Source organism: Malania oleifera, chromosome 4 (genome assembly GCF_029873635.1).
Source record: "Malania oleifera isolate guangnan ecotype guangnan chromosome 4, ASM2987363v1, whole genome shotgun sequence".
NCBI lineage: Eukaryota > Viridiplantae > Streptophyta > Magnoliopsida > Santalales > Ximeniaceae > Malania > Malania oleifera.
Genome location: NC_080420.1, coordinates 112,721,129 through 112,734,302, shown reverse-complemented (window position 1 = coordinate 112,734,302; position 13,174 = coordinate 112,721,129). Strand labels below are relative to the sequence as shown.

At 34.5% G+C, this 13,174-nt stretch overlaps 1 protein-coding gene across 2 annotated transcripts; it reads left to right on the top strand.

Annotated features, from left to right (window-relative positions):
- The first annotated feature begins 597 nt into the window (after window positions 1-597).
- On the top strand, window positions 598-7,903 carry LOC131154346 (uncharacterized). 2 transcript variants are annotated; one of them, XM_058107049.1, is made up of 12 exons: window positions 598-731; window positions 1,726-2,065; window positions 2,147-2,297; window positions 2,900-3,240; window positions 3,317-3,464; window positions 4,029-4,360; window positions 4,446-4,569; window positions 5,425-5,759; window positions 5,826-5,958; window positions 6,216-6,550; window positions 6,641-6,791; window positions 7,282-7,903. In XM_058107049.1, the coding sequence occupies exons 2-12, from the start codon at window positions 1,733-1,735 to the stop codon at window positions 7,749-7,751; spliced, it is 2,853 nt and encodes a 950-aa protein (XP_057963032.1). In that variant the 5' UTR covers window positions 598-731; window positions 1,726-1,732; the 3' UTR covers window positions 7,752-7,903. The 2 variants fall into 2 exon arrangements, with proteins under 2 accessions (XP_057963032.1, XP_057963033.1); XM_058107050.1 differs by having other exon boundaries at window positions 615-731; window positions 7,366-7,903.
- Window positions 7,904-13,174: the final 5,271 nt, after the last annotated feature.

The window sequence follows — 13,174 nt, the reverse complement described above, 5'->3', positions numbered from 1 at the left end:
TTCTTAACTTAGAAGTTGAATCATGCACTCATGTTAGCTTTGGGGTTTATCATTGGGAGCTGTCGTCTTATATCAAATACACTGTCGAGAAGTGTTGACTCTATTCATCTATCTCATGTGTGATGTCGCCACCCTTATCTTTCGTCACCCTTATCTTTGACTCATGTGTGGTTAGTGGCAAGTACACTTGTGCAAGGACATTGAGATGAGAGGTACACATTAGTGCTTATGAAATATGAATTAAACACCTTAGTTAATTGAGTCATGGTTTCTTAGTGATAATATTAGTTGAGATAAAAGTTTTTATCTCACGAGTAAGTACATTTGATCCATAAGCAAGTCAATACAATTGAATATATAATTGAGTAAGACTTAATATAATGTTATCATAGACAAGCATGATTTTTTGTCACACGTTAAGTAAATTAAGGTATAGATAATTCTTGTAATATTGAAAGTCTGCCACATGTGAGATTAGGCTTCTGAATAACCCTGCAATGAAAAATAACAAAAAATGGTGTTCCGTTGTTTAATTATGTGCATCTCAAGGGACCTTATTTGCAATTTTTCCAGAAAAGATATTTGCTATTTGCTCCGAACCAGCCTTCGTCCACCGTTCGACCTCCCTGCGATTTCTGGTTATTCTCTTTCTCCCATTCTCACCGCCGGCTGACCAGTCGGCCTGTCGCCGGAAAACGTTACCAGTGTCCCCTATCTGGCCTTCGTAGCAAGTAAGAACCGTCACGTGCTGTTTGGTAGGCACATAGTTAGTGTTTTCTAGCATCGAGTGGCTAAGCTCAGTGCTGCTCTTGCGTCGTGCATTCGAAAGCTGGAAAATCTCTGTTTAGAATTTAGATGCTGCTCTGATGATTCCTAAATTTTATCTTTTTTTCTCCTATCTGTCTCACTCTTGCTGGTAGTAGTAGTAGTGGTAGTAGTAGTAGTAGCAGAGACATTGGTCCTACTTCTTACGAGTTAGGGTTTAGAAGTTCTTTTTCATCAAAATTATGGAAAATGAGTGAAGCCATATTTGAAGAAATTTTTTTCAATTATATTGGACTATTGTTTGTAGTTAACTAGTTATCTCTTTATTTTCTTCTCCTTTTTTTGTAGCGTCAATGAATCACCTAACAGTAATTGTGATGTAATTCTGTTTGGATTATTGAGAATTTGATCGTGTTCCTTTGTTACATCAGATTCTTAATGTTTGTGTTTTCTCTGCAACATCTGTTGCCTAATTAGAATAAGGTGGAGCATGAATTTCGAGGTTTGAATTTGGATTTGTGCGAAATGGCAAATATTCAATACAATTTTGTTCTAAATTTTTGTTCAAGTTCATGCAAATCCAGGTACAGGGTCTAAAATCTATACTCTAAAATGCAGGGTAATGGCATTCTTTTTCTTTTAATGGGTTATCTTCTTCTTGTTTTGGTGCATTGCATCAATGAGATTTTTTGGTCTGCTTCTTCTTCTCAATGAGATTTGTTTTTTTTTTTTGCTTTTTATGAAACGATAAGACATGTATCTTGTTTTCTTGGTATAAATTAATAAATAACTTTTAATTATGTATGAATTTATCCCTTACATTTTTGGAATTATTCTCACTATTCTCCCAAATACTCATGAAAGCAAAAATTCACTCTACATTCATTGCATTGGTGCCTCGGTTGGCTATTTCCTCCCTCAATTATTAGAATCATTATGGTGATATTTCCAATGTTATAGGAAAAAGATGGGCAGTCAAACTCCATCAAGCAGTGATCGCTCAAGGACATATTGGACACCAACAATGGAACGCTTTTTTATTGATCTTTTGTTAGATCATATGCATAGGGGTAATAGAAGTGGTCATACATTTAACAAGCAAGCATGGGCAGACATGCTTACGGTGTTCAATGCCCAATTCAGATCTCAATATGATAAAGATGCCTTGAAAAGTCGGTTCACAACTTTGTGGAAGCAATTCAATGATATAAAAAATATTCTTGATCAGAGTGGTTTTTCTTGGGATGATACTCAACAAATGGTAGTCGCTGATGATAATGCCTGGGATGCTTATGTCAAGGTTCAATATTTTTCACTTGTATCTTTAGTTATCTGCCACTCTGCCCTTATTGCAAAAAGTAACTTTACTTAATACATGCAGGCTCACCCAGATGCACGATCATATAGAAACAAAGTTCTGATGAATTTTAATGATTTGTACTTAATATATGCTTATACAACAGCTGATGGAAGATACAGCCGATCGAGTCATGATATAGACTTTGATGATGACTTCCAAGGAATGAATTTTGGTGTGTTTCTATTCCCTGTTATGATCCTGGAGTAAGGTTTTGTGTTTTGTTGCCATTGTAATATATTTGATTTCTTTTGGTTTTGGATGAGCTGGCTTGAAAGGTTTCTTAAGCCTTTTAGTAAGCATATGGGAGGAAAAAGTTAAGCTGTAAGCCTAGTTACTTTTGATATCTCTTTGTGACGCAATCAGGAAATTGAACGAGCTTTATCCCTGTTTGACAATTGACATGCTCATATCTTTGATCAAGCCATGTAATCGGTTGTATATTTTGTATCTCGGTCCTCCGAAAGACCTTATTAAGAGAGGAAAAAGCATGAGATGCCTCAATATATGAATATGAAGTGAATAAGCTATTTATTATGGTTTAATATAAAGTGAATCAGCTATTTATTATGGTTTATTGTTCATGATTGAATTTATTTCATTAATATTTTTTATATGCATCTTTCTGAATAGATTCATTATTAACTGAATGTCAAAACACTAAGAATGAGTTTAATTATGTTAAATTTATACTGGGATAATACAATATGCATTTCTCAGTAGCACTCCAAGTTCTTCACAAGAAGATGGCTGTGCTGATAAATTTCATAATTGTAGGTGATGGGATGGTTATTGTTGCCATTGCAAGTAATGGGCATTCAAAAACAGATTGGACACCATCCATGGACCAATATTTTGTTGACCTTATGCTGGGCCAGCTAGAGAAAGGCAATATGTCCAATAATACATTTAAGAAGCAAGCATGGACAGATATGGTAGCTTTATTCAATGCCAGATTTTGTTCTCAATATAGCAAAAGGGATTTAAGACATCAACATAAAAAACTGTTGAAGTATTATAATGATGTAAGATCTCTACTTAAAGAAGATGGTTTTTCTTGGGATATGAAACAACAAATGATAGCAGCCAAGGATGATACTTGGGATAGTTATACCAAGGTACGATTTAACTTATTATCTGCTTGTAATTCATTTCTATCAATTTTGTACTTTTTACAGTGGGTAGTGGATGTAGGCACACCCACATGCGAGAGCATATAGAAAGAAGACTCTGCTAAATTTTCAGAACTTGGACTTTATATATGGAAGTGCAGTCTCTAAAGGAATTCATGGTTTTTCCCACCAAGATAAAGACCTTGAAGAAGACATATCACAAATCAATGGTAGTGTCTTTTCTTTTGATCATCGAGTTGGGAATCATACAGTTGTAGCAATTACTAATTTGATTTTGATGTGATGTTCAATAAACTAGTCAGGAATTTGTGATGTCAGAATTTATCTAACAAGTGGTGTGAGAAATGGCACTGTTTTTAAGTTACTTTTTCTTAGTAACATTTGGAATTCTTCTTTGGAAAATAAAAAAATTGACTTGCAATCTCTAGTTATCTCCTTGAAGTCTTGAACATGTCCATAGATTGGAGCTGAACTCAATTGTATTATACATTACTAGAACTATCAAGCAAAGTGGTATTTCTTGGGGATATGGAAATTCTTTGGCTTTAGAAATGAATATATATTGATTATGAACAATAAAGTAAAATTAATGAACTATTATGCATTGATGATGGCTGGTGTAATTTATCTGGTTGGACTACCATTGGCAATCCTTAAGTATTTTACATATGAATTTCTTAGTTATCGGATGACTAGTGTATGTTATCGGCTTTCTTAGATACTTTTATAAGAAATCCTGAGGTCTTTGACATATCCCCTTTCCTTCTTTGTAGGTGAAGGCATGGAGGTTCAAGTTCCATCTTGTAGTGAGCATGCAGTGGCATATTGGACACCATCTATGGACCATTATTTCATTGACTTGTTACTAGACCAGGTGCTTAGAGGGAATAGAATTGGGCATGCATTCATAACTCAGGCTTGGATTGAAATGGTCGCATCGTTCAATGCAAAATTTGGATCTCATCATGGCAAAGATGTCTTGAAGAATCGTTATAAACAGTTGAAGAGGCAATATAATGATGTAAAGGTTCTTGTTGAACAGAGGGGGATTTCGTGGGATGAAACACAAGAAATGGAAGATCATGTTTGGAATTATTCTACCAAGGTCAATCGCTAGTTACTCCTTTCTTCTGTTATTGAATTATGGATGGGATTGGTTTCATGGTTCAGAGCTTGTTCATTATATGCAGGTATATTCTGATGCTGAAACATACCAAAATGAGATACTGCCAAGCTATGATAAGTTATGTGTTATATATGGCCCTGAAAGTTCTGGCAAAAGATACAGCCAATTAGTTCGCAATAATTGTTCTGGTAAAGTTTCAGTTTTGATGGTTGTTGTGTCTCCTATTTCTGCTCTGAAAGTTAGGTTAAAGTAACTTTCTGCCGAATTATCCAAAAATCAGTCGTGACAGTTGCAGAAACTAAATGTGTAAAAGTCTCTCCTAGAATGAGTTTTTTTGCTTGACAATTGTATGTTGCAGTATGTTCAATTGTGCAACTGAGCTAACTAAATTATTCCTTGCAAACCATAGAGGTCCTGTACCTGTATTAGTTTATTATAAAAAATTCCATGAATTTTCGAAACATCATTTTTGTAGTTGCCCTTTACTTGCATTTATTTATTATAAAAATTTCTATGAATTTTAGAAAATATCATTAGTAAAATATGCAAACGAGTACTGTAATTTGATAATTGAAATATTATTCTTCAAAATTTCAGTTTTCTTACTTATAATTTTCTGTTTTTTTTTTTGGTGTAAAGTTTCTCCAATATCTACTGAATTTTTTTTTTACCTTTTCCTGTTTCACATAATTTTCCTAATTAAGTGTCCTCTCTCCCTTGGTATGTTGTGATTTTTGTACCTTATTGTTTCCAGATTGTGAATTTTTCTTGTCGTACTTATAATTGTCAATCCCAAATTATTCACTATGTTTGCAATGATTAGGAAGCAACAGTTTCCACCCTTTTTCACAGCTTCATATTCATTTATAATAAATATGAAATTATGGACAAGGGCTGGACAAGCCAGTATGCTTCATTAACTTCTGGCAGATATGAATATGATGCACATATGCGTATGGTTTGTGTCGTTTGTCTGTGAAATCCCTTAGGTGTTGAGCTCTATTATGAATATGTTTCTTATAAGATTCTCTGACATGTAAAAGGGGAGAACACTCAGTGCCATGCAAAGAATAATTGTTCAAAGACCAACTGGACTCCTTCAATGGATCGCTATCTTATAGACCTCATGCTGGTGCAAGTGCAATTGGGAAATAAGATTGATCACAATTTGAACAATCAGGCATGGTTACACATGATCACATCATTCAATGAAAGGTTTGGATCACAACATGACAAATATATTTTGAGGAGTCGCTTTGAGAGTTTCAGGAGGCTATACCATGCTATGAAGAATCTACTTGACCATAGTGGCTTTTCCTGGGACGAAATGCAGCAAATGATCACAGCGAATGATAATCTTTGGGATTCTTACATCATGGTGTGTTGCTTTTTAATTTGAGTATGCCCTTCAAATTTGCAAGTATCTAACATATTGTACATATAGGAAAACCCAGATGCGAAATCATTCAGAACTGAAAAAATGCCAAACTATAATGACTTGTGTTTGATCTATGGAAATTTTTCTTCAAATGGAAGATGCAGGCAGTCATATCAAGATATGGCTTTCAATAGCAGTGGTGAGTGTTTTTTGTTTCTAGTTTTTTTTTTTAAATGATATTGGCAGGTTTAGGATAATTTGGATAATTTGTATTCAGCATTGAATGAGTACATATGAGTAGAGATATATTATGTAGGTTTCTGATATGAACTGCAAATTATGTTGCATTTGTATTTTTTTTGTTTGGAAAAGTAACATATGAAAAGCTTGTCATGTGCTTTGATGAATGTACCGAAATTCTTCTTTTGCTGATTGTGCCTTCTAATTGCATTGAAGGGAGGGACATCAAAGCTCCTAACAGTAATGGTGGATTGATGACTGATTGGACACCACCGATGGACCGATATTTCATTGATATAATGCTAGAGGAGGTTCGCAGAGGGGCTATAGTTAATGGTAAAGTAAATAAACAAGCATGGGGCAACATGGTTGCGAAGTTTAATAAGCAATTTGGGCCCCAGCATGACAGTGGCGTTTTAAAAATTCGTTTTAATAACTTGAGGAATTGTTTCAATGATATGAAAATTCTTCTCGACAAGAGTGGATTTGTATGGGATGAAATGCTGCAGATGGTTACAGCCAATGATGATGTCTGGGATGCTTACATTAAGGTTCTCTGTTTTTTGTTTTTTTTAAAATTTGATTCAAATATTCAATAAATAAAATTTTGTTTGTGCTTACCTTACATATGGCATGTGCAGGAGAACCATGATGCACAGGCATACAGAAATGTAACTCTACCAAGCTATAATGATTTGTTCTTGATATATGGAAATGTAATTATGAGTGGAAGTGTTGATCATTCAATCCATTGTCGAGATGCTGTCAACTATGACATGGGGGCAAACATTGGTATCTCCCTCTCACTCTCTCTCTCTCTCTCTCTCTCTCTCTCTCTCTCTCTCTCTCTCTCCCACACACACACACACACACCTAGCAAAGTCATCATGCCTTGTATGTAGCAAAATCATCATGCGGCTGACATGGTCTGGTCACCCAACCCTCTATATTTCAATTTGGGTGTTTCAGAATCAATTTGAAGATTCAAATAAAAGATACTATTGTTTTTTACTGGGGTAGTTAGTCCAAGCATTAACTGGACATGGTAAACATGACAGGCTGTGCTTCCATGGTCATACCAGCAATGTGTTGCAGTATGATGGTGGTCATATAACTTTTAATCACAATGTTAATCATCATTCATGAATACTATAAATTCTGCGAGTATATTTAGTCTTAAAATTCTCTGATGTTTGTACCATGTGGAGAGAGTTTCATGTTCAATTGCATTGTTGCTATAAATATGAAATAGTTCCATGAGCGTTATTTCCTCATTTTGCAGAAGAAGGAAATTGTCAATCTCCTACTGTTGATACTTTTAGTGCTTGTGTTGACCCAAAAATGGGGATTGACAATTGCTTCCCAGGATTTGAGATGGATGGAATATTAAGAGATGTACAATCCCAGGCTGGGGACAGTGAAACATCCAGAAAAAGGCAGCAATCTGCAAATCCACCAATCTTGACGTATTCCAGGAAAGCCCGGAAAATAAGCAAAGAGGGAACACACCATGTGCTTGGTGAGATGGCCAATGCAATCTCAACTTTCTTCTGTGGTGAGGAGGACAAGAACGGCAGTTCGATAGAGAGCATTGTTGATGCACTTCAGGCTATTCCGGACATGGATGATGAGCTCTTCTTGGATGCTTGTAAACTCTTGGAAGATGAGAACAAGGCCAAGACTTTTGTGTCATTGGATGTTGCACCACGAAAGAGATGGTTACTGCAAAATCTCCTAGCAAAGCATCCTTAGATTTTACATTACTAGGTAGATACTACTTGAAAATTTTACTTCATGTAAATTATGTATTATATAAATGTGAAGGCAGATATGTGAATAGAATATCATGGTCAAAATATAGTTATCTCTGAATTTTAGTAAATGTTCGTATCCATTTTCAAAAATTTCATTGATCTGTTAGATGTATGTATTGTAAAATGCGCAAGTCTTTTTTAATGATACAGTTATCCTTCTAAAGTGAATGGGCCTTCCTCTTTGCCCCGAGCTTAAGTTTTTTGCTTTTCTTTTCCCTGGCAAGACAACATAGGAGCATGCAAAATGAAAAACCAAGCTCTGTGTTTAGTTTCTTGTATTTGGAAACCTAGCTGTTCTTCCACCATCCCCATTTGCTGCCAGAGCTGCAAATATCAGTTGCCATTCATTTGTCCAAACATGTATTTGGAAGCTTGAAACTTTTCAAGAATTTAGAATTTGGAGTTGAGAAATCATTCCTTTCATTTAAAGCAGTCTTTTCTCCTAGCTGTCTATATTCAAGTTATATTTCTTTTTTCAACTTTCATTCCAAAAAAAAAAGAGAGAGAGAGAGAGAGAGAAAAAGAAAGAGCCCCCTAAGTTATGAACAAAATACATGTACAATCTGCCCCCACGAGCATGACATGGTAGAAAAGAGCTGGACACTCAAGTATGAGCAATGGGGGTTCAACTCTCAGTAGATGCACTCTGAAGCCAGTGGTAACTATGGATGGTGAGTTACGGTAAGCCAATGGTGACCGTGGTTGGTATGGCTTACCGTGGTTGGTCATGGAGCTATTTCCTGAGGGTTGGGTTGGCCATACGTCTAACTTGGCTATGAGTAGACTATGACCGCATTCGGATTAACCCAAAGGGCAAATCAAGGGGGAGGGCCGCCATCCCGTGGATTTGGTATTGGTTCGAGGGTTTGAAGGGCTTGTCGATGACTGGAGTTTCCATGTATACCCCCAAAAAAAAAAAAAAAGTACATGTACAATGATATCCATTAGGCATTAACTCGCAAAAGATAGAATTTAATGAAGAGAAATGGAGAGAATATTAAATATGACAGCAACTATAGAATTTGGACCAGTAACTAATTTGGTGAAGCCAGCAGGTCGATCGGATTGATCCAACAAGCGATGTTAATGTACATAATAAAATATGTTATTTAATGTCTCCATCGAAAAAATAATATTAGACATCCTCCTATAGAAATTTTAGAAAAATATATTAGTATTAAAGTCAAAATCAATTACTAACAACGATCTAAAATAAAACATAACTTTTTTCAAGTAATGTTTTTAATTTTTTTAAAAAAATTTAATATTTTAGTCGAAACAAAATTAAGATATTAACATCTATTCCTTTCACAACTAATGAAAACTAACCTACATAGAACAATTTTATAAGATATCTTACATTATATTGAAAAATAGAAATTAGGATTTAGGAAATATGAGTGGCTTTATTAACTAGCAAACAACATAAATGATAGGTGGAGTCTTCCCTTATTAAATCAATACCATTTTCCAGTTGAGCCCAACCCTTTCCTTTCTCCCACATTCGCCCCCCTAATGTTGCTCCCTCCATGCACTAAATGCTGTGTTTAAAGTTATAAATGATATTTGGTTATTTTTGAAATAAATAATATTTGAATACTTACTTTTATTAGTGGGTGCTACATAATTATTTTGAAATATATTTTAAATTAAAAAATATTAATATTTTGTAATTAATAATTTCATTACTAAATATTTAATTATGTTAAACTAATATTTATATAATTTTTATTAAATAAAATAATATAAGATTATTAATTTTAATTAACAATTAATGTATATTTATAACATGACTACCATATTAATTTATGATAAAATAATATTATTAATTAAATTAAAAATTTTAATTTATTTGGCTTAGTGATTGTTGAATACTTGTTGCCTTGGAATAAAATGGATTGATATTGGTGCAATATGATCCATTATCAAAGATCAATCTTGAACCTAGCGTGTAGAGACCTGAAAAAATGATAATAATAAAAATAAGTAAGAAAAATAGGAATTAGTTTGGTGCAAGGCCAAACCGTCGACAGTTTTGGATGATCTTAGAAAACCGTCAACGGTTTTGAATTACCTTGGCCAGGTAAGGGTAAAACAATGAAAAAGAGATTTGGTTAAAAACCAAACCGTCGATGGTTTTGCTGCGGTTGAGAGACCGATAAATAGGTTCAAACTTATTTTTTTTTAGGAAATTTCATTTCCTCTTCCTCTCTCTCTCTCTCTCTCTTTGATTTTTCACTCGGTTTAGGCTCAAATCAAAGAGGAAACATCATTTTGGGATCCCGACAACAATTCTTCGTAGTTTAATTGGAGCGGTTTCGTAGTTCAGGCTTTCAAGGCACCACTCCAAAATCGGGGTAAGGATAATGTTTTTAAAAGTTTAATAAGTTATTTGGAATATGTGGGCTTAGGAAATGTTAAAATGATTGTTATTCTAGGGTTGAGTTGATTAAAATAGGGTTTATGGATACATGGTTTTGTGTGTACGCCGCAGACATAATGTTAGGATTCCTGTAGGCATTTCTTCAAGAATTAGGTAAGGGGATAGATTATGTCAGGTATCTTTTAGAAAATTATTGATTAAAAATGCAATATCTGTTTACAAAAATTATATCTATGATTTTTTTAGGAATTCAGGCATTTAGAAATAACATTTATGAATTAATGTGTATTTTTGGAAAAACATGCTTGTTGAGTTGAGTAAACCCTAGAAGCAGATTTAATACTATTTTTCAGTGAAACATATTTTTCCCAGGCAGATAGTATATTTTAGTATAATACTCAAACTATATGGCCTGAGTGTGAATATTATATGAAATAGATAAGCATATCAAAATATTTTATGATTATACAGAACATGTGCAGCTAGATAATGATTTTCAGAAAATGTTATAAACCTTACAGAAATTATGATATAGTTCAGTTTCAGTCGACCTAGTGCGGTGATAGCTTAATTTCAGCCGGCCTAGTGCCATGACAACTCATTTTCAACTGGATTTATGTCGTGATCAAATATTTATGACATATTTTACGTAGAAATATGAAAATGAGATATGTTACAGTTATAATATATGAAATATACTATATGATATCAGAACCCTGATGGACTAGGTATGTTTTGAGCATGGTACCGTAGCTAGCTAGCAAGATCCGAGAAGTGTTGCGGAGAGCAGGATACCCCCTTGTGTCCGGCCTGAGAAGTGTTGCGAAGAGTAGGATGATGTAATGCCCGAACCCTTAAACTCGGGTCCGGTGCGTTATACCTGATAAAATCCCTAATAATCCATATTTCATATCATACGCAGCGGAAAATATAAACATAATCTCCATATACTCATAATACGATAATACCACAATTCTGTAATATACTAGAGTTTACTAATTGTAACTAGAATCCATAATATTCATCCATCACCTGCATCTTCCATAGATACATACATCTCCAACATTTAAATATTTTCACAACCATTCATCCTTCAACATCTTTAAAAATAACGACATAAAACATAAAATATAAATATTTACATCCAAATTGTCATCAACATATACCCTGTTTCTTAATATTCCTCAAAACTAAGTACCCTCGAGCTCCCTAAGACCGACCTTGAGGATGTCCTGAAAAAAAAATAATCATATTCGGGTGAGACACATCTCAGTAAGGGAAGAAGTATACATATTAAAATAGCATGTGGCCAACATGAGGTAAATAGATTTTATTTTAATTACATTTGCAAATTATTAACATAACTCTGAAATCATTTTCTGAACCTAAACATTCACATGCAAATATTTAACCCTTGAGATTACCCAAGGATAGGGGTGATTACCCACCCATACAAGTAGCACCCCTCTACTCTAATACTTTGGTAACCCTAAGGTCACGACTAAAGCATACCAGGGCACTCACCTTACTCAGTAAGCCCTCAAGTGTTAACTTGATCTCGTACTCACGCATTCAACAATAGTTTACGGCAAAGACCCTAAGGATAGGGAAATCTATCCGCCCATACAAATAGGTTCCTTCTGCCATAGTACGTTATACAGCTACTGCCACATCTAAAGCTACTAGTGCACTCGCCTTTCTCAACAAGCCATCAGGCGAAGAGTTTGCCTCGCCCAATGGTAACATGTTCTATATACATAATTACTTCTAATAACATAGTACATTCTTCCTTTCTGCAATTATTCATTTATACACATCTGTTCATGTTCATAGCTTAAACATTGCATTTCATTTCACTTTAAGTGACTCTTTCCCATTTGTATCATTCACGTTCCACATTTCATTTCATTGCATTGTCATTTCATTGCATAACATTTCATTTCATTCATTCATACTACAACTGGTCTTTAGCCATCATTTGTTAATCCACATAGAAATGCGCTGGAATATGCTAACATGACTGTCTTTCAGTTGTCTTACATTTACATGGTTGCATTTAACATACACAAGTAACATTGTCCATATCATATTTTATTCTCAATACTTTACTTACTTAGCCTGCATCTCATATATTATATATATATATATACTTAGCTTGAATCTCATGCCACACTGTTTAACAATAAAATTTATATACATTCCTTACAAAATAAGCCAACCCATAATTAACATTTATATGCTGAAAATATGTTTCATTTCTTACTTAATTCCTCAGAAAATTCCTTTCACTTCATTCGTTTACTTTTACATATACATAACTATATAAACAATTTTAGGCTCAGAAAACATGAATTTCATGGTTGGCGTTTTAAACCCACATAAAAACATATATACATAAATAACACATGATCGTTTTTAATTCATGAAAAACCTGATTTAATATATAAATTTCCCCCTTACCTAGCTTCAAACTATGCTAGCAGGATCTCCGAACTGATACCCACAGCGTTCACTTGGACTCTGAATCCAAAAATCCTATTTTAATTAAAATAAATTCCAATTAACTTAAATCTTAAGGAAAATACTTATTTACTACTTCTTAGGCTCCAAATAATAACATTCCTTAAGAAAATCTCAAAATAACTTACTTACCCTGATTTTGGGATGTTTCCCAAACCTCACAACCCAACAATCAGCTTCTACAACCTTGCAGAGACTGATCCTATGAACCCCGTGGTAGTTCCGAATAGTCAAACCGAGTCAAATCCGGCTCGAAATCGAAGAGAGAAGGCTAGGAGATCGTTTCATAGAGAGAGAGAGAGAGAGAGAGAGAGAGAGAGAGAAAAGAGTTCGCGAGTTTCACGCTAAAAAATGAAGAACACCCTATTTATATGCAGGGCTTTGTCGACAAGACACGTGGGTTCGTCAACGAGGCACTATAGAGTCTTCGTCGACGAGAAGATACCTTCGTCGACGAA

Coding starts and splice junctions, on each gene's coding strand:
- LOC131154346 (XM_058107049.1), top strand. CDS start 1,733: ATGGGCAGTCAAACTCCATCAAGCAGTGATCGCTCAAGGACATATTGG. Junction 3,241..3,316: donor CTTGGGATAGTTATACCAAG/GTACGATTTAAC, acceptor TAGTGGATGTAG/GCACACCCACATGCGAGAGC. Junction 6,792..7,281: donor TGACATGGGGGCAAACATTG/GTATCTCCCTCT, acceptor CTCATTTTGCAG/AAGAAGGAAATTGTCAATCT.